The 24,925-nt window shown below is 45.1% G+C and overlaps 2 protein-coding genes across 16 annotated transcripts in view; one reads left to right on the forward strand and one right to left on the reverse strand.

Moving 5' to 3' along the window:
- SFXN1 (sideroflexin 1) overlaps nucleotides 1-8,196 on the reverse strand; it is a 24,911-nt gene extending 16,715 nt beyond the window's left edge. The window contains exons 1-3 of one of the 6 annotated variants that reach the window (XM_027901118.1): nucleotides 8,176-8,196; nucleotides 7,355-7,463; nucleotides 5,939-6,039 (exon numbers count right to left, since the gene is read on the reverse strand). The gene's annotated coding sequence lies outside the window, so the exon portion shown is untranslated. Of the gene's footprint in view, nucleotides 1-907; nucleotides 929-1,791; nucleotides 1,949-5,938; nucleotides 6,040-6,709; nucleotides 6,787-7,354; nucleotides 7,464-8,175 lie in introns of those variants that run through there. The other 5 variants (XM_027901144.1, XM_027901127.1, XM_027901152.1 and 2 more) reach the window with 5 other exon arrangements.
- A 3,007-nt stretch (nucleotides 8,197-11,203) lies between these two features.
- Nucleotides 11,204-24,199, forward strand: DRD1 (dopamine receptor D1). Of its 10 annotated transcripts, none has more exons than XM_027901029.1 (3): nucleotides 11,204-13,677; nucleotides 16,315-16,495; nucleotides 19,495-24,199. In XM_027901029.1, exon 3 carries the CDS (start codon nucleotides 21,031-21,033, stop codon nucleotides 22,387-22,389), a length of 1,359 nt encoding a protein of 452 aa, XP_027756830.1. In that variant the 5' UTR covers nucleotides 11,204-13,677; nucleotides 16,315-16,495; nucleotides 19,495-21,030; the 3' UTR covers nucleotides 22,390-24,199. The 10 variants fall into 10 exon arrangements, with proteins under 10 accessions (XP_027756830.1, XP_027756863.1, XP_027756856.1 ...); XM_027901055.1 differs by lacking the exon at nucleotides 11,204-13,677 and adding an exon at nucleotides 14,360-15,167; XM_027901062.1 differs by lacking the exon at nucleotides 16,315-16,495.
- The last annotated feature ends 726 nt before the right edge of the window (nucleotides 24,200-24,925 follow it).

Below are 24,925 nucleotides of genomic sequence, written 5' to 3' on the forward strand. Positions count from 1 at the left end.
ACTAAAGTTCATGCTTGAAATTGCTGTGTGTGTTTAGAAAGGTGGCAACAGAAAGCACTGACTTTACTATTACCAATCTTAATAAAGGACAGTATAAGGCCTCCAATCCTGCATAGGATGTTTGGGCAGGACAGCTGTCTACCCTGAAAAAGGTTAGATCTCACATAAAAGGGGGGTAAAATTTTAGGTGAAAGCTATTTAAGTGCCCAAACCCATTTCCTTTTCTCAGTGATGTGACTGATATAATTGACTTGCACTTTCAGTAGGTAAGCAGGAACACTGCTGTCCTAAAGAACTTTAAAATGAACCAGGCAGACCACCAATGCCCACAGAGAAGGAGCTGGTGTCACATGTACAAGGGAGTGTAAAAAAGTTCAGATACAAGAATAATATAATTTGGAAACACATAAAACTTGCAGTGAAGTGAAAAAGGTGGCTGAGTTTGCCAGTCTCGGGACTCTGAGTCATAGACCTTTTATAATAGTGCCTCAGAGAACAAGGGAATTTCTGTCTTGAAAACTTAAAAGTTTTCCAGCAAAATGTTTTAAGAATAAAAGCCCCACCTCTTGTTTAAAAGGGCCTGTATGATGCTGCTCATGACCTATGAGATCCAATTAGTAAATGCTGAAAAGGGAAATAAATCCCATAAAGCAAAAACATAAGCTAATAAAATGCTGATGTACTTCAAAGGGACCCTCTTACAAAACAAAATGTCCAACTATAAAGTAAAAATGGTGACTGTACACAAAAATGGCTTCATCAATATATTATTTAACAGCCACACAGTCATCATTATGAACTATATGGCTTTTAAAAATTTTCTTTTATTTAAACAGTGAGGCTGTAAAACTCCAAGAAATAGGTACAACACCTTCAATATAAGTTGCTGCAACTGTATTTTACCTACCTGTCACCTTAATTTTCAGATACAATTTCAGAAGGGTGCTGCTGTTTGCACAGGCCATTCAAATACTCAATAACAAAACCATTGTAAAGAAACAACTTAAGATTTAATTATTATTTTGACTACAACGCTTTGTCAACGGTGTAAACTTCAGTGATATAATTTTCCACCTATATTAAGTGTGCCCAAGATTTAAGTTCTCATTATCCATTATTTGATTATGTTAATTGTGTAAAGAAAAAATAAAGGACATTTTGGTTAAATCAAATTTAAACAAATCCATCTGAACACTGAGATAAGTAGAAAGTTTGAAAAGGAACTGGAACGCAAAAGCACAACTCCTCTACAACAGAGATAAAACTGTTTGCTTTGTTACAGGCAACTAAGGAAGACAAACCTCAATAACTGCCTAACCATTATTAATTAATTAAATTAATTAAGGAGCTTATATATAAACATCTGAATTTATTGTTCCCACCTGCTGCTATTCAGTAAGTACCAACAGATGGGAGACCACCCTGAAAGAGGACAAACATTTGAATCAACAGCACCTGAAATGTTAAGGTGGAAAGGTACAGCAAAATTGCCCAAGCTGATACCAAAACAACTCTCCTCGGCAAACAATGGCGTTAACAGAGGATCTGGGAAACAACATGAATTTTACAAACACATCAGTTACTGTAATAATCCATAGTGAAATATCACTTTGAGGTCATGTTCAAACAGGAGGATCAGCAGTAATGGAAAGGATAAAAGACAGCGTTGTAACACAGTCAAACAATTAACATCCATCATGGAAAACATGCAGCAAGGAAGGAAATAAGACATATTTTCACTATTTCAATGAACAAATCAATTAGAAAGGTATTTAATAGAAGCACTAGTACCTGCACACCCTGTAGCTGGTGACGGTCCCCACCAGTAAATTAAATCAGCAATACAGAAAGGACTATGCTCTCTGGCACATTCATATCACTAAACCCTTTCAGTTTCCAAACCAGGGTGGCTGTATCCGAACTGCCCACGGAGAATGGCAGCTAAATCCTCCCTTGTGCTGCCGGATTGTCTGGGCGAGTATCAGCTGTCCTGGGCAAAACCGCTCCCCGCCGCACTCCAGCGAGTTCACAATGCAGGGGACGGCATTCCCATGACCAGGAACTGTTTTTGGCACCGTGTGTGTCCCCAGCACTGACACGGAGGTTTGATCACCCGCATTTCACACTGCGCCTCTTCCTGTGGACCATGGCATGTTTTCAGGATCATAACTGATTGTGAGTTCATAAATTTTTCCATAAACACATGACTGTGTTTTCCTCCTGTGAGAAAAGGCTGGGAGAACTGGGATTGCTCAGCCTGGAGAAGAGACACTTAGGGATGTCCTAATCGTAGCCTTCCAGTACCTCAAAGGAGCCACCAAGAAAGGTGGAGAGAGACTATTTACAAGGGCTTGGAGTGACAGGACAAGGGGGAATGGCTTCACACTGACAGACAGTAGGGTTAGACTGGATATTGGGGAAAAAAGTCTTTACTTTGAGGGTGGTGAGGCACTGGCACAGGTTGCCCAGAGAAGCTGTGGCTGCCTCATCCCTGGAATTGTCCAAGGCTAGGTTGGGTGGGGCTTGGAGCAACCTGGTCTGGTGAAAGGTGTCCCAGCCCATGGCAGGAGGTGGGATGAGATGATCTTTAAGGTCCCTTCCAACCCAAACCATCCTGTGATTCTGTGAGTGTCAAGTGAAAGAACTGGCCACGTTTGGCATGTTCTTGGCATGTAGTTCTGCAGACCAGAGGTAATGAAATGTGGGGATACAGATGGCAGATCCCAGAGAGGACACCACTGAGCAAAACTGTGCTTCCCAAGTGTTTTACAGCAAACTTCTCTACCACTCTCTCTCCAGATCTCCCTGCTGCCTCCTCACCTCCCCCCAATGCTCTCCCAGCCCCAGCAATTAGAAAATAAAAACTTAATAAAAAGCACATTAGAACTCACGGATGAGTAAGGTCCTTGGTTTATCTGAACAGAAACTCTCAACTTCTTATACAGAAGTCTTTATTTTAAATCACTAATTCTTTGACTAGCTTTTTCATCTTGTACTTTCAGTCAAAAAGAGACAATGAACTGAGCTGGAAGCCCCAGTACCAAGAATTTCTCGCCCTCTCTGATCAGATCGAATCATCTGCCAGTTTGTGGTCTAATGGTTAGTAGTAATATTAACTGGAGGGGAAAAAGGGTTTAAGAATAAGGGAGAGTGGCCTCTACTAATATAATAATTACATACAAAACTAGCACAAAGTCTGATGAACAGTTTTGGTACAAAGGCTAAGTTTAGATGTGCCACAGAACCAGCAACAGCAGAAGACTTTAAACCCTGTTTAAAGGTTAACAACAGCAGTTGCAGCAATTATACAAAATGCAGATTCAGGAGTTCAATTTTCTGCAGTTCCTTTTCAAAGTTCATGTTTTAAACATCCCACTGAAGGTCATGCAACCACTTTTCAAACCAAAGCAACAGCTAAGAGAGTAGCAATTAGTATTTAATATATTTCAGACAGTAACATACCACACAATTTTGAGTAACTCAGACACTTGCTCATTTATTTATACCACCTATAAACCATACTGCATGACCGAGTAATCCAGATGGGCACATGGTCTGGGAAATTCTGGGCAACTTAAACTCATGCAGCAGCGCACAAATGAGGAGAAGCAGCTTTGCTACCCTCCTTGGAAACATTTACATTTTCTTATGTCAGTGACACCTTGTATTTTAACCCAAGCCTCGAAAAAAAATGCACTCTGTAAGTAAGAAACTTTGTCAGTTCTTTCCAGTATCTAAGCTAAAACTGGGAGTAGGGTGACAGAAAAGGAAATGTCATGGTGATGTAACTGTGAACCCAGAGAGACATCTGAAGAGAATTCTACATCCAAAAGTAGTGCAGATATAACTGTGGTAATGCATATTGTGGCATCTCACAAACTCCCAAACTATAACCTGCAACCCTGGGTTAAAAAGCATGGAATGTGCTGAGTATTCCAGCTTAAAAGAGAATTCTAACCAGCCTGCACACAGGAGGGCAAGTGAGCCAACACAAATAGTGAAAGAAAGGTATCACTTGTGTGGTGTCCTTTACCAGGACTCCGATCCCTAAGTTCAGGTGATGCAAGGGTGCTCAGATCAGATCACGATTCACAAAATCTCCTAGAGGTAACTAAGAATTCTCTTTCAGAAAAATGAGAGTCGGGCTTTTCCCTGAAAATCCAGTAAAAACAGACAGTAACAGCAGTACCTCTTTCTTAACAGAACTCTTTAGGATTCTTTATAATGGGAATAGTTCAAAAGTTAGAGTCAGGTGCTGCTGACATTTCATGTGTAGACTCAGTGGGAGAGAGAAAAACTAGATTTGACACACTCAGGCCCCTAAATCTCTATTTTTCAAAGCAGTCCCTTAACAGCCTGATGTCCAGCTGTTCGTGCTCTGCTCTTCAAAATGAGATGTAGGCTGGAAAACACTGCGGATGAAAAAAACCCCTGCTGCTATAAAATGGGGAGAAGAAAAGCTCTTCTTCCTCCAACATGCTTATTAGCAAAGTGCCCCTTGCACCAAATTCTTGTTTGTTTTTGCAGAGTTGAGTTCTTTTGAAACACTTCCCTGCTTTTCCATGCTGCTTTCATAGAAAAATACTCAGAGGTCCTGTTAGGCCTCTTTATTCCTCAAATAACACAATGTTCCTTTTTGGGGCTCCCTTGTCTGAACCAACTCAGATTTTTCTTTTCCAATGCCCAGTTTTCTTCAATGCCCACCCAAATGGCTGCTGTGTTGGCTTAGGAGAAAAAACAGATTAACCACTCTCTCATTAGTAAAAGGTAATTTGTTCTACTTTAAAACTACAACACATTGTCAAAGCAACAGCGGAAAGGCAAAACCAGCTACTACCCAGACTTTAATTGCTCTGGTAAAGAAAAGAACACAAGGCCTTCTCCAAGGATGTCAGTCAGGGCAGTTAATTAGTTGAAATGAGAAGAACTTTTACAGAAAAAAAGCATTTTTGTGTGGTGGCAAAAGAGCACATATCAGACTTATGAGGGTTGGTAAGCAATGGTATTTGGTATTCCTCTATTTGCACTAGTTTGCTGCCACAGTTTGAAATAAGTGGCACAGCTGATGACTGGGAGAAGTATGATGAAATGTTCTTAACACCAAATGTTAACAAAGCCACTTGCCAAGTTTTCATTCCCCAAAGCAGCTTCTACCACCAAATCCCTACTTAAATCACCAGGGGAAAAAAAAAGATCTTTGCCTGCACTATGATTTTTCCTACTGCAATCCTAAATGAAACACTGGAGAAGGCAAATCATGGCAACACTACAAGACACTTTTTTTTTTTTTTTTCTTCTTTTGCTTATAAATGTACATCCCACTTGTAGCCTAGCAACAAAAGCAGCAGCCTGGGTGAAACGGATCGAGCCTGCTGCTGGGGCTCTCTCCTCAAAACAGGAGCCATCTTTGGCGTGTAACTTGACCAGAGATTTCATCATTCCGCACTAAAGCCACCTCCAGATGTTAGAGGCTCCTGCAGCCAACTCAGCAGTGTCGGCTTTCAATCTGCCACCCCTTTTCCCATCCCCATCAAACATGAGGTAGATTGCAGAGACACGACACGTGTCCACCTCATCTCCACGTTCAGAAAAATAAACCCTCCTTGCTAAACAGGGCTAGTGCAAGCTCTTATTTCAGTCCTGATTGCTGCAAGCTTGTTTCTGCTCCTTAATTTCTTACACCCCCATCAGTAAACTGCAGGAGGTTTGGCTCTACCCAGGCATGTTCATGGCCCTCTTCTGTACATTTTCACTATTTCATATATCTTTTTCTAACAGGATCCATACGGGTGATTTTCTAATTGCACATTGATACAAAGTCAGTCTTCACCCTCCCCTTTCCCATTATAATAACAATAAATTGTTCATAATTAAAAAAAAATTTAAAAAATCAATACTCATAATTAAGATCCCTATCTCTGGCTACCACGTGTCTGACCTTGAAGTTATTTGGTGTATTCCTCCCCTGGAAAGGACGATTCTGCAGCAGGGAGGCTTGTCTCCTGCAGGCCTGGGATCTCTGCAGCTGCCACGCAATCCCTGTGACACAGAGCCCATGCTCAGGGGACAGCGAGTGGTCAGGGGGAGATTTTGGGAGCAGGTGGGGAAGCAGGGAGCTGTGATGCGTGCAGGGAGGAGGCAGCCCCACAGTGCCAGCTGTGTGGCACTGCCAGTGTCCAGCCCTGCTTTCACAAGGACAGGGTGACACATGGGGCTGGGATGCTGTGGAAAGGATGGGATAGCACATGGGGCTGGACCCGGTGGAGGGGACAGATAGATTAGGGCCGCTGCAGGGGTAACAGAGGTGACAGATGGGGCTGGTCCCTGCAGAGGGACCCGGGGGTGGCACGGGGGGTTGGTCCCCTACGGAGGGGACTGAGGTGGCAGACAGGGCTGGGTGCCTGTGGAGAGGACGGGGTGACAGAGAGAGCAGAGACCCCTATGGAGTGAACAGAATGACACATGGGGCTGGACCCACTGTAGGGGACAGGGGCGACAACCAGATCAGGGCCTCTGCAGGGGTGACAGAGGAGACCGATGGGGCTGGTCTCCTTTGCAGGGGATGGGGCGATACGCGGGGCTGGTGCCTTGTGGAGGGGGCTGAGGCGACACGGGGGGCTGTGTCCCCGCCCAGCCGCCGGTACAGCAGCGGGGGTGACATCGGCAGTGGCTCCTCCGCCCGCGGCCCATCCCCGGCCCCGGTACTCACCGCGGCCGCCGGCCCCGCGCCGCCCTGGCCCCGCTGCCCGGAAGAGCCTCGCTCGGCGGCGCGGCCGAGGGCCCGGGGGAGGCGGCGGGGCCGCCCGGCTCCGCCTCGCTCCGCCCCGGCGGGGCAGGGCCCGGCAGGGCCGCGGCGTGCGGGCAGCGCCCGGGGTTGCTTCCCGCTCTCCGGTCTCCCACCTACTACCTTGGAGCCCGGAGCCGCCCGGGGTGCCTCACAGTTCTCACAGTTAATTACATTAATTATTCCATAGAATATCCTGAGCTGGAAGGGACCCACAGGGATCATCAGAGTCCCCACTCGTGGCCCTGCACAGGACACCCCCAACAAACCCACCGTGTGCCTGAGAACGTTGTCCAAACGCTCCTTGAGCTGTATCAGGCTTCCCTGGGGAGCCCAACCACCCCCTGGGAGAAGAACCTTTTCCTAATATCCAGCCTAAACCTCCCCTGGCACAGCTCCGACCGTTCCCTCAGGTCCTGTCACTGGTCACATTTGCCCCTTTGCTGCCCCTCCGGAGGAAGCTGCAGACCCCAGCGAGGTCTGACCTCAGTCTCTTTCAGGCTGCACTGGATTGGGATTGTTGTTACAGGTTTATTATTAGAAGCCTAAGCTGCACTAAAGACCCCAAACCTGGTGATGAGATGACAATAAACTGCTGTGTGTGAGGACAGCACTGACAGCTCAGAAGGCTGCTTTGAAGGTTGCTCAAGTACGAGAAGCCTTGTCACTTCGCTCTCCCCTAAAGGAGGAGATAAAAAAGTGCATTAGCAGCCAGATAAGGAGTATCCACATGTCACTGTCACTTCCTTGCTGGTCTTGCTCACAGTCAAGCAGTACATCCCTTCCTCAGCTGGGCTCCCAACCCATAACCTCGGTGTCTGATACAGACACTGGGAAGGCAGCAGTGCTCCTGCAAAAGCATCACTGTTGCTTTCCTCCTGGACTCAGCTTGTTCCCAGGCTCAAAGCAGCAACAGTCTAATCTGCACATCACATTCCTGTTATTTTGTCCATGTTTTTCAGGGCAGGATGTGTCTTCATCTTTATTTAAGCAATTCAAAGCTGCTGGTACCCAGTAATGATGTTCTGGATGCAGCTGTGGAAGAGGAAATTGGCACTGGGACAAATGGTGGCCTTGCTACTGTAACTTTCCTTCTTTCTGTTATTCCCGGGGTGGCTGGGCTGCTGTGGCAGTAGAAACACTCAGGAGTCTAAGCTCTTTTGTTTTGCTCTTTCATTTCCTGAAATCCACATCCGTGCTGTGCAACCTGCTGCCTTGTGCCTGTGGTCTGTAACTCAACATGTCACGAGAGGTGACACCGTCCCTGGGGGTGACGTGGGCACAGTGTGAGCACAGGGATGGGAACGGGCACCTTTGGGATTGGTGGGGGCACAGCCACAGCCATGGGGTGGGTGGGGGGTCAGCCCAGGCGGGATCAGGGAAGTGGGCACCTTGTCCTGCAGCTGCCACGGGTGTGGGGAGTGCCCTTTGTGGGATGACACTGCTCCTTTGGGTGCCGACCAGTGCCGGCCGGACCCGATCAGTACTAACCCGACTGGACCTGACCCGGCCAGCACTGACCAGTACTGACCAGTGCTGACCCAACCTGACCCAACCTGACAGGTCCCGACCTGGCTCAACGTGTCTCAGACCATGCTGATCCAACCCATGAGAGTTCATAATGAAAGAGTAAAAGCTAGCACTGATCCCCTTGCACTGCATTTTTCTTGCACAACAGAATTTGTGCACAATTTCTGTATTACCCTGCTAGTGTCTTTAATTCTTTTTAATCTTGTCAGTCACATCCCAGTCTCCATGACCACTGACAGATCCAACACTGAATACATCTTTGATGGTATCTGGCCGTAACACTTGTTGCTAAAAACATTGCAGTGACTGAGCAGGACAGACACCTTGTTCAGAAAATGGAAACAGCTGGATGTCATGCACAGAAATAAATTAGTTGCCTGTGGGTATAACTGGTGCTGTGGTATATGGTTTATGTTCTGAGGACTGATGTGTTCTGCCTCTAATAATTTTCTTATATGCCAAAGACACTAACTTGTTAATCTGCTTTAAAAGTGGTCGTTTCTACATCTTGCAATTGAAATTCTGCTTGCAGACTTTTTAATGTAAATGTATGAATACCTAAATTCTTTCTCTGAGTTGGTATATGCAAAGCTGCATTCATTCCTCGAGCTAATAATTTGCTCTATACTCAGTGCAGATGGTTTTGAAAACTACATAACTTCTCTTTCACTAGACGAGTAATTTCTCCCATTTCTGAGAAACAAATCTGATATTTTGCCAGGAATCCTGGAAAATTTTGAGATGGCTCTGAGCAACCGCCACCAATTGCTCATGAGCTACAAACTGCCAGACAAATGGGTGAATTTGAATAGTCACAAAAAATACCTGACCTCTGACTACACGTGTTGTTTCATCTGCAATAATTCTCACAGTGAAATATTTTTGGCTGTATTAAAAAATGCAGAATCTAAGAGGATGTGCCAGCTCCCACATTCACATGGGGGTTTTGGCCTGATCCTGTTTCTATTCTACACTGAGACCTGGTGTACTGATCCTACTGGTGCCTTCCACGAGCAGAAGGTCAGGTGGGTAGGCTAGAGGGGCTCCTGTGATCTCCAGCCAGCTCTCTGCCTTGGAGAATCAGGAGAGACAGAGGCCAGAATGTGGTTTTGAGCACATTGATCTAAAACTGAATATTGTGGTCTTGTTCTTCAAAAATCCTGGCCCCCCCAAAAGACGCCTACACAGCCAGTCTCATGTGATCCATCAGTATCTCAGGGGTGAGCACAAATGTGTGTTTCCTTACAGGTTCATGCAGAGTGTAGTGTCTTCCTTGTTAAATTACAGCCAATACTAATGGTACATACAGAAAACACATGCCTAGAGAGTATGACTGGATTAATCAAATAAGCCCTACCCCAGCTCCTTTTGAAGCATTCCTTTCAGTTGCTTTATTTGCCAAGGAATATATGAATAAGATTCCTGAAAATCCCCAGATGTATTTATTGTACTAAGGATGAATTTAATCATCCACGTTTCCACCTGAAAGAATTCCCATACTATTACAGGGCAAATTCTTCTCTACGGTTACCAGAAAAAAAGAATTTCTATTCCTCTACAATTTCTGTCTCATCTCAGAAATTAATTTTACTGTATTTCCTTTTCTCAAGCTCTCCTGTATTCCTAAATGGTCATTAGTGTTCTTTGGTTTTCTCCATTTCAAATTGGCCCTTGGGAATCAACGGAGAAAATGAAGAGCTGCTGCACATTGATTTTATGAACACAAATGTCCAGTAAGTGGCACTGCAGGACCAAGAATTCCAAACCCTGGATGATAAACAGTGCAGTCAGAGAGTAAAGGCAAGCGTGGGAGATGTCAAGACTTAATCTGTTCCATGAAAAAAGTGGTTGTAGAGCAGGTGGGGAATAATTTGGTGACATTCCTGAAGGTACAGTGCAAGAAACTACGGTGTATTCAGCTGCTGGCTCTGGAATATGGTGTCAGGAACTGGCCTTGGCACCAAGCTGGCCGTTATCAGGGGTTTGCCAGAAGAAACCAGCAACATTTCTGTGAACTCGATGGGAAGTGCCTTGGAAGGCTTAGTGCTGGGTTTTGCCATCAGGAGCAGAATGCTGGGCGAGGTGAACCGTGTACATACAGCATTTCCTGTGGTCTTCTGACGTAATGTACATTAATTTTATGTAGAAAATCCAAACCCCAGACTGGAAGGGACGTCAGTACAGTCTGGGAGAGTTCAAGGATTGTTTCTGTAAATGAGCCAGAGATGCCTGTGAGGCTGTGCCAGTATATCAAAAACCATCACCCAGTTTTTCCATTCTCAGTGGATAAGGAGTAAATTATTATCTTGGGAAATTTGATCAAACAGACAAGTAACACTACACTTTTTGGCAGTATAAATTGTAATAAGACTCTTATATAAGCTGAAAGAGTGTTCCTTACAAAATCACTTAAATGTTTTGGCTCCATCTGCAATATTTGAACTCAGCCCTAAGTTACTCATGCTATACTGTGCCAAGCTAAATTGATGTACACTCAATTTTCCTATTTCTATAGATGCATAGCTATATTGCATAAGAATGGAAGAGAATGAAGATGAAAAGCCAATCTGCATTTAAAAGGGACATAAAGCTATGTTTAAAGGGATAAACCAGCCTTTCAGGAGAATTAGGAAGCCATTTCCTCTATGATGTGGCTATTTTATAAATGGCTCTTATGGGATCGTTCGTGCCCTGAAGCATCTGTGCATCTGTGCCAGCTGCTGTTGGCAGCAAGACCCTTGACCAGATGAGGGATCTGGTATGTCAATATGCACCTGTGGGGGCAAGAAGAGGTGTAGGAATATCCCATAGGGCACATGGAACAGCCACAGGATCTTAAAACTGCTCTAACCAGACTTGACAATTTTTTCCGCAATGCTTTCCACTCCTGAGTTTCTCTAATGGCTTTATAGAATAGCAGTTAAAAATAGGAAGTCTCAGATGTTTATTCCTGCAGGCACACAGGATGGAACTTAGGATGCAGAAGCAGAAGACACACAAGGCGTTGCTTGCAGCAACACGAGCAAACAGGTGAGAACAAGGCGTGGCAGCACAACATATGACAAAACAAGATGCCACAGGACAATTTGGAATAGCACACAGCATGTCACCACATGCAGCAGCACAAACAGCATGGAACGACACTTGACACCGTGTCACAGCATGATAGATATACCTGAAAGGGATAGGAATGCCTAGAAAGTGGTGAGAGATTCATAGCAGCATGAAATTCCTCTAAAGGCAGGGAAAATGTCTAGAAAACCACATGAAAGTCGTACAAAACTGCAGGCAACTCCTGGAAAAACTGTGGGAAATTCTTAGAAAGCAAAACTGAATTCCTAGAAAGCTGTGGGAGGACTCCAGGAAAGCAAAATGTGAATTCTGAGAAGTTGGCTACAAATTCCCAGAAAGCTAGAGGGAATTTCTTATGAAATGAGGAATTGCTATAAAGCAATGAAGGAATCCTAGAAAGACATGCACAGTTCTTAGAAAGCTGTTGCAACTTTCTAAAGAGCAGAAGGGAGAACTTCTGGAAGCAGAAAGGAATTCCTATAAATAGAACACAATTACTAAAAAGCATCAAGGAAATTTCTAGAAAGTCATTAGGGATTTCTTGAAAGCATGTGGAAATTCCTAGAAAGAAAATGAAGTTTCCTGATAAGGGGAAAGAAATGCTTGGAAAGCAATGGGGATGTTTCCTAGAAGGCAGTAAGAAATTTTCTGAAAGCTGGGTGGAGATTCCTTGAAAGCTGTAGGGTATATTCCCAGAGATCACTAGGAAAATCCTACAAAGGCATGTGAAATTCCTAAGAAGATAGAATCATAGAAATCATTTATGTTGGAAAAGATCTTTACGATCATCAAGTCCAACTGTTCCCCCAGCATTCCCGAGACCACCATTAATCCACACCCCCAAGATCCATAGCTGTGTGTCTTTTAAATCCCTACAGGGATGGTGATTCCACCACTGCCCTGGGCAGCCTGTTCCGGGACTTGACAACCCTTTGGATGAAGAAATTTTTTCTAATAACTAATCTAAACTTCCCCTGGAGCAATTCGAGGCTATTGCTCCTGGTCCCAGTTGGGTCCCATCAGTTGCAGGCTCTGGTGGCTCTCTTGGCTCCCCTGAGGTTCCCCTGGTTGATGAAACTCCCTGTGCAACATGCTGGATTGTTCTGCTGGCACTGGGTGTGGAAAAATGCAAGAAAACAATGGAGAAATCCTGGTTGAGCTGTCCATAACTCCTAAAGACACGGGGAAAATTCTTAGAACTGAATGTTGAGAAAAGCATAGGAGAAAATCACTGTAAACAGTAGGGGGAAAAGTAAAACTAGAAAGTAGATAGGAACAGATCCTATAGCCTTTCCTGAAATGGAACTTTTATCTAGAAGACATCCCTGATTTTAGTGTCTTCTAAATGGAGGGGACAGGTTTGATGGACTGAGAAAAAAACAATGGATGCCTGTGTTGATGGAGCTGAGCCCTGATGGCAAAGCCCAGCCCTGGACAGCTGAGCTTTGCAGGAAGGGAGCAGGGAGAACTGGCTGGCTTGGAAGGCCCCTGACCTTGGGACAGATGTTGACAAATGGATGGTGAAACTCAGGGGAACATTTCCCGCCTGGGAAAGTACTGTCTGTTAGAGACTGTCTCAGCAACAGCTCTTTGCAACACAGGGCAGGGAAAAGCCAAGGGCATTGAGGTGGGAATGCAGAGCGAGATGTTATCCATGTTGTGGGGATGAAACAGTCCTGCCTGATGGGGTGGGACAGGCACGGAGGCTGGAACAGGATGACATATGCAGATGAGCTAGGGCGGAAGTGGATTTGGGTTTATATTGTAGTTTGGGGTAATCTGGTTGGATCAGTGGGTTTTTAAAAAGTTTGAATGAAAGTTTGTCAGGAGGAGTGGAGCAGCCCAGAGTTTACACCTCAGGACGGATTCTTGTTTGGATTATTGTCCCAGTGTTTTACTGAACTTGATGGAATGTTTCTGACTGCTGTCAAGCCCAGACTGTGTGACTTGTCTTTGACAACCAGCATTTTACCTTGGAGAACAGTTTAATCCCAGAACCCAAAGGTGGAACTGCAACATTGCAACCACAGCAGGGTCTGGGGAGCTGCAGATGGGAAAACGCTGCCTGAGGCAGAGCTCCAGGAGTGGGACATTTGGAGTGGTCTGGTCATTGCTGGGCTGCTGTTTGACCCTCTCTACCACAGCTGGACCTGATGTGCTCTTTGGGCACCCTGAGGCTGCTCCCCTTGCATAGAGACCTGGCTGGGCTCCTGTGGTTCCCTGCAGTGCAGGTCTGAAAATGCTGCTGTCAGTCTTCACTAAGGGCAAAACGTGATGCTTCTATTTTTTTGGTAAGTATTAGTTTAATTGTTGTTTATTCAAGGATTTGTAGCCTGCCACTGGCAAAGCTGTGGAGCTTGGTCACGTGGATGTGTAATAAAGTGAATTTAATATTCAGCTGTAGGGCAAACTATTGCTCACTTGCTGCAGGTACCAAACACACTCTTCATCATCACATGTCCTGCATCAGAAAACCACACAAATCTTCTATTAAATAGTTCTCCGTCCATCAATCAGAGGTTGGGCTGGAATATGGGTTATAATCTATTTGATGCTGGCAGGCAGCTCAGGAGTAAATCTGTAACACCAGCTTAGGAAGGAGAGTGCCACCTACCAAACCATCTGCTGAGAAAATTGTATTATCCACAGTCTCATCCACTGCTGCTAGAAATCACTGTCACACTCATTGCTGAAGAGTTTTGCTGATAATATATCTATTTGTATTCTTTTTATCCATTCCCTCAGAATTAATTATTCCTCAGATTAATTTCATTCTAATGAATCATTCTGTATCACTGGCTTTACTTCATTTCTGAGATACTAATTAATATGTCATCTTTAACATGAAAATTGCTGTCATTTTTTCCCATGACTTTTCTTTTGATTCATTTATTCAGTTTTTTCCTGAGGGCCTAAAATATCTGTCCAGTGTGGAGTGAAAGAAAAAAGAAAGCTATACACCATTAAAAAGAAAAAAAAGGAAAAAAAAAAAAAGCATACGCAAATAAAGCCTAAATTGGGAAGGAATGGCCCAGTCTGTATTTTTGAGTTGATTTACTAGTTTATCTGCCATTTCATATAGCAGGTCCTCAGCAATCAGCCCTGTAGGGTTTTTATATACATAGCTTAGAATACAAAATTCAGCAAATTCAGTGTCTACATTTGTCAGTGAAATGATCAGAAATTTTGAGATATTTTGTATTTGTTGATGCAGATTAGGTTTTGAAGAAAGGGTCTTGTTAGTTTGCTGTGGATTTCCTGGCACTCTTCTGCTGTGCTGCAGCGATGAGGCAGTCAGAGGCAGCATTTTTCTTTCCTTAGAGCTCTCCTCTCCTCTCAGCTATAATTTATTCTCATCTTCCTCTGCAGTTTGGCTCTCTACCCACTCTGGAGAGAAGTGTTGGCAGGGCAGTAATCCCTCTCCTACCCCGTATCTCTGGCAGATGGAAATCCCAGAAAGAGAAGGGGGGAAATTTTAGGTTTCCCTGCTTGAGCAATTTCCAGGGTGCTTTAAGATCCAGTAATGGCCTTTGCATTGATGGAGCAGGTCAAGCTGCAAGAGGAAGGTCACTCCAAGTGTTCCTTGTGGGAAACTTTTCTTTCTCTGGTCCTGTGGGAGTGAGTGGGTGGAACTGGAAAAACCCCATAAAAAGTCACTGCATAAGCTCTGCCGATTAAATAACACAGTTATTGGCAGTGTTGCACTGAGCTGAAATTACCCACAGCTCCTGGGGCTGGGGACTGTTCAGGTGACAGCTTCTGCTCGGATCCCTGGCTGCAGGTTTGGTACTTCTCTTTTTTTCCCTGTCTTCCTCATCTCTCCAGAAAGAGCCATTTTGTTGTGCAGTCTGTGGGGTTACGACTGAAAGCCCCCAGCTCTGCTCTGGGTTTGCAGGTGTAGAGCGAGATCACTGGTGAGGGAGGGGAAGGGGACCAGAACCTGAAGGGGCTCTGAGCAGGAAGGGGATGGGAGGGGAACACGGCTCCTTCCCCTTTACAAACAAGGAGTTTAGGAGTGGTTTTCCACCACTCCTAAAGCCTGTGTGTGACACGAGGCTGCTTTTTGAAAGGCTGCTGCTTGATTAACACAGAGCAGAAATCCTTTCTGCAGGCTCCAAATGCTGTGGCCCGGGGATGGAGTTGGGCTCTCCTGGCTGGGATCAGGGCTGGGCTCCAAAGAGTTGAGCATCAATGCCCTGGGAGGGGAGATGCCAGGGGAGCAGCAGTGCCTGGTCCTGCCTCCTGAGCACCCTGCAGCCAGTGCATGAGCTCCACATCCCAGGAAGCAGTAGCACTGCACAGCAAATTCTTCCCATTCCTACCCTCCTGCATTACCCTCTGTGTCCAGCTTTGCCACTGCTTGAATTGGCTGCCTCAAATGAGTCATTTAAATTCAGACTTTCATACACGGTGTTTCTGTCTGGGCTTTTTTCATTTTCCTTTTCCCTGTCAGCATTCAGATTTCCTCACACACTTCACCAGTGACCTGATACCTGGGGATGCTTTGTGCACCGGTTCCCACTGGAAATAGTTCACAAGTCAGTATTAAAAGGGCACTAATGTGCTTTCTGAGATCAGCCCTACTGAATCCCCCAGACACGGAGGGACATGCCTATAATCTACAGTCAAAAAGAAGTGCCCACACACAATACTGAATATTTAGACCTCTTGTTGTCAGTGTTTGGGGACTAGAAATCATTTCTCTCAGTGATCCTTTCTCCCTGTTGATGGATCTTTATCATTAAAGGCTGATCTTGAGATCCTTGGAGATGTTAGTAATAGTTTTTTTTCTTCCGCAATTCTTCGCTCTGCGCTTTTTTATTCACTACTGTAGTTTTCCCTATGGAATGCCCAACATGATAATATCAATTTAAACAATGTGCTTCAGTGATCTTTAAAAGAGTTCATAGCTGTTTTTTCATTTCCAGGAACTCCTGATTTTCCTGAGAATGTTACATTGAGGCTAAAGTTACCTTGGCTTATTAGTATAACCAGCTATTTACAAACCTGACAGTTCTTTTAGACATTGTTTCTGATAACATGCCTCAGCTGATTTTTAGTTTAATAACTCCCATGCATGCAGACACAAAAAGGCATTTTGAGAATGATGTAAGTACAATTTCTATCTATGTATATATTTTGTAAATTCAGTTGCCTTTCTCCAGCTCTAGTGTGTGCACTGGTTTGTAGGTTAAAGCATGTTTATCTCTGAATCTCTGATATGGGCTTTGTCCAACTCTAACTTGGTCTTCCTGTAGTTAATTGCTGTTTGGATGAACATCATTTGGATCAAGGTGCTACTCAGTATTTATAAGTTATATTTTTAAATTTTCATATGGACCAAGTAGTATCTTCTCCAAACAGAGTCCTCTGGCAGGAGCAGGTGCCTCACAGAGTGGGAATAGAGACATAAAAGCTTTCCTTTGGTAGGCTTTGCTTTGATTCCAGCATCAGTCAGGAGTGATTGAAAAGCATTACATAAAATTAGGCAGCTGTTTTATGTTGGTACCCAGGGAGAATTAAACAAGCTCTGTGCTTGTTTCTGATTCTCCAGGAAACACCTGCACCATCAGCCTGTTGCTGGCAGTTTTAGGCAAGTCCAGACCTGGATGAGAGCTGATCCTTCTCTCACTGGCTGGGGGCATGTTGGTCAGAGAGCAGCAAAAGGAAAATTCACCCAACACTCGTGCAACTGGTTCCCAGAATCATGTCAATCAGCTTCCTAATGCCACTACTAAATTTACTTAAATAATTATAGGGGTTTAATGGATTTCACTTTTATTCCTCACCTGGGTATGACTATTAAGTCATGAAAGTTTTAAAAGCTTATAAATTAGCTGAAATGACAAATGAGTACAGCAGGGTACCCTGCGTGAACTGCTGGTGTTTGAAACCACTGTAGCTGCTGAAGGGGTTTTACTCCTCTAGTGCAGTCAGGGCTGAGCCAGACCTCTTGTTTGTCCCTGAACTGGTCACACGAACTTAAACAAGACACGGGAGACAGGCTCTGGCTTCTGAAACTTATACTTGAATTGCCAAAAAAAAAAAAAAAGGGACTGTGAGAGTCTTACAGGCTGTAGTGGGTAGGAAGCTTAATTAATGTAAAATGAAAGTTTGAAACCCTCACTCATTTGAGCAACATTAGGTTCCTCCAATGCTGAATTCAGCCTCTTCCCCAGGAAAGGCCACTCCTTGTTAAAAAAGAACTGAAGAGTTCACTGAATGAGCTGAGAAATAGATGCTTGAGAGCAGACCCGTCTCTCCTCTGCAGTGTGTATCTCACTGTTTCTCTGCAATGTGCTTTGAAAATTCTGCTTTTTGTGTGCTTGGGAGTTGTGATTTTTCCTGGAATAATCCAGAGGGTCAATTTAGAAGAGCCTCTGGAAGTTGTTGCAAATAAAATCAAATGTGCTTAGTGACTTCTGAGTTCCCCCCAGCAATGTTGCCCTCAGCCCAGGATTTCTGTGGAAAAGTAAGAGTGTGCTGCCTTTTCAGAAAATACATATTTTACAGTAAGCCTCACCTGTGTGGTGCTTTAAGAGGAGACAAAAGAAAAAAAAAAAATCTTGAAAATAGAAGAAGGAAACTCACAGTGACTTTCATTAGAGATCTCTATTATCAAACAGCACAGGATTCATTTTCTTGTCTATTTTCACCCTCCTCTGAGGATGAATGATGGTTAAAGGACAGGATAATAAGTAGGAGGAGGGTAGGGGGAATGAGAACTTGCTGAGAAGCAGTTAAAATTTATAAAAAAAGAAAGATAAGGAGAAAGGAAAATAAGTGTTTCAGTTAACTAGTCAAGGTTAGCTTAGCACTGTATCTGCTTTAACTGGCATTATGAAAAATTATAGATGGCACAAAAGCAACTTCACTCGTGCTGAACCTCATGAAATTTATGTTGACAGCTTAGAATATTTGTTCTTCTAGGAGGTTTCTTAACCTCCTTGTGATGTCTTTTATATTTATTTTCTGATTTTTTGGGGGGTAAGATTCCTATGCAAAGGCTGCAAATCAGCATGTTAATCTTTCACTGCCTGTTGCAGCCAAGGTAAGCAAGAAAAAACCCTTGTGGAGAAAGAGAGGGTTCGAGGAATAACTGCTCCGGTTTTGGTGCTTACTACCGAACGGGAAAGATTTTTGCACAGGAGAGAAGAGTTTTCGAAGGGAGCGTCAAGTTCCATTGCCACTGGGCTCTCATTGCCCTCAGGGGTGCCCGCTCGGGGCTCCGGCGGCTCCGCAGTGTTTGTCCCCCCTTTTTGCCCTCGCCTGAGCCCGCACGAGTCAGTCGGGATGCGGCTCCTCGGCAGCCACACGCCCCTGGGAGCCTGGGCTGTGTGTGTTCCCCGCTCCCTCTCTGCCTGCCCGCGGGATAACGATGCCCGCAGGACAACGACGGGGGGAACGCGGGGAGGACGCGGAGGGGGGCGCGGGGAGGACGCATCTCGTCCCGTCCCCGCGGTGCCGCCGCTGCCCCGGCGGGGCTGGCTGCCGGCCCCCGTCCGTGCCCACCCCTCGGCCGCCCAGGAGAGGGAGCCCGGCGGCCGCGGCTGCGCCGGGAGCCGCGGGGCTGAGCCAGGCGGGGGGCGGCGCGCAGGGAGCGCGGCCCCGGCGGAGCCCCCAGCCCCGGCCTCCCGCCGCCCCTGCCCCGCCGCGCCGGGAGCGGCTCCGGGCCGTCCCTCCCGAGCCTGCCCCGAGGGGAACGCCGCTCCCCCGGGTCGGGGCAGTCGCGGTGCCTCGTCCCGCGGCCCCCCCTCCCCGAGCATCGCCCGTCGCGGGGGCGCGGTGCCCGTACTCACTGTCCGCATCAGTTCACTGAACCCGCCCGGCTCGCAGCGCCGGGGCATCGCGCAGCGCTCCGGCCGTCCCGCAGCTCGGCGGGGCTCGGGACCGGGCAAAGTAATCCCGTCTGCGCTAAACTCCAGGAGAGACGCTCCCGGAGCCCGGCTCTGCCTCTCTCCCTGGCTGCCTGTTTTTTCCCAGGAAGGCAGGAAAAGCTGCCCAGAAGAAGCTGCGCCCAACCGAAGATGTTAAGGGAGGCGAAGGGGGGTGGCTTTTTGCCTCCTGTGTGCCTCCATGCCTGTCATTCCCTTGTCTTAATCCTTTAGGAAGGAGTCGCCAGGCAGACAGAGCGTTCCTGGAGGGGCGATGCTGCCGAGCCCTGCCCCGGGCAGAAGGAAGCCGGGAGATGCGTGGCCCGGGGCGGGCTGTGGGAGAGAGTGAGGAGCTGCCTCCGCCTGCGCCTTTCCGAGGGGGAAAAAGCATGGTAAGAGCTGGACCCCATCCCTGGAGCGCAGCCCCGCTGAGCAGGAGGTGGGATTATTCCGGAGTAGTTATGGAGAGCTATAACCTGGCAGTGGAGTTTTAAAGCGACTTGTCCCTGCTGGAAGAGGAACTCATTGAGAGCACCGCCGGCGTTGTGGCCGAGGGAAGGTCACTCACGTTCTTTTCCTCTCGCCCTTCCTTCTGCATCCAGCGAACGGCAGTAGAAAGAACTGGTAGTCGGGTCTTGCCAGTGTTGGGAATACCGTGCCTTTTTCCTGGGATGATTTGCCCTGATGTGCCGCTTCCACGGGATGTACAAAGTGCGACTGGGACTGATCTGGCCAACAAAGTTTGCAGAGTGATCAGCAGGGGCCGTGGGATGGAGGGAGCTGGGCACGCACCAGCAGGGTCCGTCACGCACGGTCCGACAGCACAGACCTGCTGCTCCCTTGAAAACTAACTCCTTGATGGTCCAGCTCTTACTTCTCCCCTGCCAATTTGCACTTTCAGGGAAAAAAAAACAATACACACCCCATGCAATGCAGTGTTCCTGTGCTGGTTTTGTATATAAGATTTGCTATGCAATTACAAAACTAAAAGAGGAGGAGAGACGGCCCTGCATCCCAGAGCAAACAGAGAATCAGAGGTGAAAGGTAGGAGCCAGTATTTCTTGTTTAAATGAAAGTAAATGACCTGAGCTACTTCTTACTGAAAATTTTTAGAACACACCTACTGTGTTTATTTATTTTGTCTTGGAAAGGTAAAAGAGTTTGAAACAAAGTGAAGATTTCCTTTCTGACACTACCAAGAAACAGAGAACTGATGCATTTTGTAACAGGAATGTACCGAGGAGGAAGGATGGAGTGTTTCAGCAGTGAGACATTTAGAGAACTAGTGAAAAGGCACCTTGTATAATACGCTTCAGTAAATATGAAGGGCTAGTGCAATGGACACTGGAAACACTCGATCAATAGTCTATTTAAGTGGGAATATATGCAAGCATGGAAAAGTGATTGCTTTCCTGTCTGTGGGGTGTGTTTGGAGAGGACAGCAGCAGGACATTTGCAGGTGAGCTGTCTGAGTTAATCTGCTTCATGCCGGGGTGGTGCAGTGTGTTTCTGAAGGGATTGATAAAAAAACCCAGTCTGTAGGGTGGACTGTGTTTATGCATTTTCAGTTCCTGCTCGTAGAGCTTTCAGGATGTTTTTCAGGATAATTGAAAGTGGGTGAGGTCCATCTGGGGGCGAAGGGACTCTAAGAAAGGACCTTTGGTCCATAGTGATGAGTAATTAATGGACGTCTGATGTCTCTGATCTCTGCAAGGCAAGGAGCTGATGTCATCATGAAAATCATGATATGATTTTCCCTCAGGAGAAACTATGACTTGGAACGACACCACTATGGACGGGGAAGGGTTGCTGGTGGAAAGGGACTCCTCTTCCTTTCGGATCCTCACAGGCTGCTTCCTCTCGCTACTGATCCTCTCCACGCTGCTGGGAAACACGCTGGTCTGTGCAGCTGTCATTAGGTTTCGCCACCTCAGGTCCAAGGTGACCAACTTCTTTGTCATCTCCTTGGCCGTGTCAGATCTCTTAGTGGCAGTTTTGGTCATGCCTTGGAAAGCTGTGGCTGAGATTGCCGGTTTCTGGCCTTTTGGTTCGTTTTGTAACATCTGGGTGGCCTTTGATATTATGTGCTCAACAGCCTCCATCTTAAATCTCTGTGTCATTAGTGTGGACAGATACTGGGCCATCTCCAGCCCATTTAGGTATGAGAGGAAAATGACCCCCAAGGCAGCCTTCATCATGATCAGTGTGGCGTGGACTTTGTCCGTGTTGATTTCCTTCATCCCTGTGCAGCTGAACTGGCACAAAGCTACAACCACAAGCTTTTTGGACTTAAATGCAAGCTTACAAGGTGTAAGCATGGACAACTGTGATTCTAGCCTAAACAGGATGTATGCCATCTCCTCCTCTCTAATTAGTTTCTATATACCTGTGGCCATCATGATAGTGACTTACACGAGGATATACCGGATTGCTCAGAAGCAAATACGACGCATCTCAGCTCTGGAGAGAGCAGCCGTGCACGCCAAGAACTGCCAGAACACGAGCGGCAACAGGAGCAGTATGGACTGCCAGCAACCAGAGAGCAACTTCAAAATGTCCTTCAAGAGGGAAACAAAGGTTTTAAAGACTCTGTCAGTGATCATGGGGGTGTTCGTGTGCTGCTGGTTGCCATTTTTTGTATTGAACTGCATGATTCCCTTCTGTGAGCCTACCCAGCCATCCAAGGGAGCAGAGGCTTTCTGCATTAATTCCACCACCTTTGATGTTTTTATATGGTTTGGATGGGCAAATTCTTCCCTCAACCCCATCATTTATGCCTTCAATGCTGACTTCCGCAAGGCATTTTCGACCCTGCTGGGCTGCTACAGGCTCTGCCCGATGTCTGGCAATGCCATAGAGACTGTGAGCATTAACAACAATGGGGCAGTAGTTTTTTCAAGCCAACACGAGGCCAAAGGGTCCAGCCCCAAGGAGTCTAATCTGGTTTATCTGATTCCACATTCAATTATCTGTCCGGAAGAAGAACCTCTCAAAAAGGAAGAAGAGGGTGAACTCTCTAAGAACTTGGAGAAAATGTCTCCAGCACTGTCGGGTATTTTGGATTATGAAGTTGATGTTTCTTTGGAAAAGATCAATCCCATTACACAAAATGGGCAGCATAAAACCTGAACAGTAAGGTTTACTCAGCAAGACCCAATGGTGTATATTGTAATAATCTTTTGGGGGAAAATACAAGATTTTGTTGGTAAGAAACTAAGCTCTAGGGAGAAAAATACACATTTACACCAAGCCCAGAATTAATTTTCCTGGCATTCAAAGCAAATTTAACATTATAAACAATAAACACAAAAAGATACTGGAAACTGGTTATAAAAAAAGATGTTAAACTGTACTGTTCATACTGAGGAAAATACACAAATTTAGATACAGTGCAGTGACAAAGAAATTATTGCTTCTCTACACAGAGAAACCAATTTCCAGCTTAAAGTGAGGCAAAAGATAAATGTTGAGTATTTAAAGATTAATGTTTACTAGAAGTTAAAAGATTGCTGTGTCTTGTGATAGTGGGTGTTAACAGGTCCTAATTAAAGACTGAGGGATTGTAAAGGTAGGTAGATGCCTTCTTAAAATTATTTCTGAAATATAATTGAGCCTTATAATGAGAATGGTTATTTTTAAAGCTTTGGGAGGTAATATGTTGATACTGGTTTTATTTATTTATTGTTTTAAATTGATATTTTTCATATGTTATAACAGATTTAGCTTTATTTATGTTATTTAAGATGTCTAAATAATGGGATATTTTTGGAGTGTCATAACTGCATTTTGACCAGTCAACCAGTCAGCACTTTATTACAAGCTCGGATAGTCTGGAGAGCTGGTGAGGGGAATAGAGGAATGTTAAGAAGCTCAGCAAGACATGAAGGAATCAACTAAACTGATGCTGTGGTGGAGTTTGTTTGCTTGTGGGCTTTTTTTTATTTTTAAGTGGGATTTCTTTCAAAAGATAGGACCAGCGTTGACTGACTTGTGAATTCTCTTCCCTTATAGAAATAAAAGAAATTGCTGCTATTTATTTTTAAAAAGTTTCATGTTACAAAGACTTTGCTAGAATGTCAAGTTTGTGGATCTGTAAATACCTTAAATATGACTACAACCTTAAGGAGAATCCGATTTGGGAAGGAGAGCTTCTTAGATAACAATTCTTAGTATATAATGTTTTGTATTTATGTAAGATAAAGAGCTTTCTCAGACTTTTCTTATTTCAAGTCTTGGATATCTTTTCTGAACAAACACAATGGGTTATAATGGTAGTAAAGAAGCCAAACGTCGTTATCACTGGTGTTACTGCAGGACCACCCGGGTCATTCTGTCTGTCTGCTACTCTGTCACGGTCAGAATTCAAACGTGAGGTACCTGGTGCTTTACTTTGGGAACTGGGAGGACATTACATTTTAGTAATTGCCGTGTCAATAGTCCATTCAATAAGGAATAGTGCCTCATTGCCATTTTGGATTAAGACATTTCTAAATACGGACGGAACTGCAGCCCCCACCTCAAAATCCTCCTGTGAACTCCAAAAAAGTTGCCAATGTTTAATTAAAAAAAACCTGCTACTTCTCTATTGTCCTTCCCTGCTGCTTCCCTTGTAATGCCAAAAGCAGTGAGCATTAGCAACAGGAACACTGGGTGTTAATAGTCAGCAGCGTTCAAAGAAATCGATTTCTTTTCTGAATGGGAGAAAATACCCCTTGGAGCAACTTTTTCGTAACATATATCAAAAAAATGTGTTGTCAGGAAAAGAGAACTGAGAGGAAAAAAAAATTAACAAACTATATACATCCTGCATCAGGTCTGTGTATTTATGTATTGTGAATGTTTTCATAATTTTATTGCCTGTATGCTGCTTTCATACATATAATAAAATTATTTTGTGAACAGAAGGTCAAATAAAACAATCTACATTGCATTTATTAAATTCATGCTGTTTTTTGGCAGTTGTATTGATTGTGTTAAAGGGAAGGACAGTTCCTTTTTTCCCCTATTTGCCTTTATTTGGGTTCACACCCATATGGCCGATGGGAACTTCTAATAGAAGCAGGGGAAACCTCCCTACCAGAGACCTCTGAGCCCTTGCTGTAAACTAGGATTTGAAAGCAGTAAAAGCAGTTTGGAAGCAACCACTTGCTTTAACTGTGTAAAGCTTGACCTACTGGTGACTCTTATTTCAAAGGTATTTTTTGCCTTGGTGTAACAACATAATGAACTTGGTTTATAGAATGCTTTTATTACTGCTTTTTTCCCTTTCCCCCTTTCCCCCCACCCCCCAAGCTGTGGAGTATTTCTCAAAGCTGCACTGCTAGTTTTTGTTTTTTTGGAGAAAAATGAATAATTTCAGAAGTGACGTGATGGTGGGTGCAGCTGAGCTGTCCTCCTGTTCCTGGCAGCCCTGTACTTTGTTTTTGCCTCTGTCAGCAGATTCACTTTGAATTGAAGAAACAAACCTATGTTGTCACTTCTGCCTTGAGCATTTGCAGCAAGACCCATCCAGCATCTGGGACTGGAGCTGGTACAGGAGCTGCTGGGATGTCCAGCTGCCAAAAATAAAATTCTGTGGCTTCTTACTTATTCTCAAATCTCCCAGAAGTCTGATACAATAGCAAAATACGGAGTATGATTTAAGGGCATCATGTAAAGCAAGAGG

The sequence above is a fragment of the Empidonax traillii genome, unplaced genomic scaffold (assembly GCF_003031625.1).
Source record: "Empidonax traillii isolate 1590-97213 ecotype Southwest subspecies unplaced genomic scaffold, ASM303162v1 scaffold22:size5013007, whole genome shotgun sequence".
Taxonomy (NCBI): Eukaryota; Metazoa; Chordata; class Aves; order Passeriformes; family Tyrannidae; genus Empidonax; species Empidonax traillii.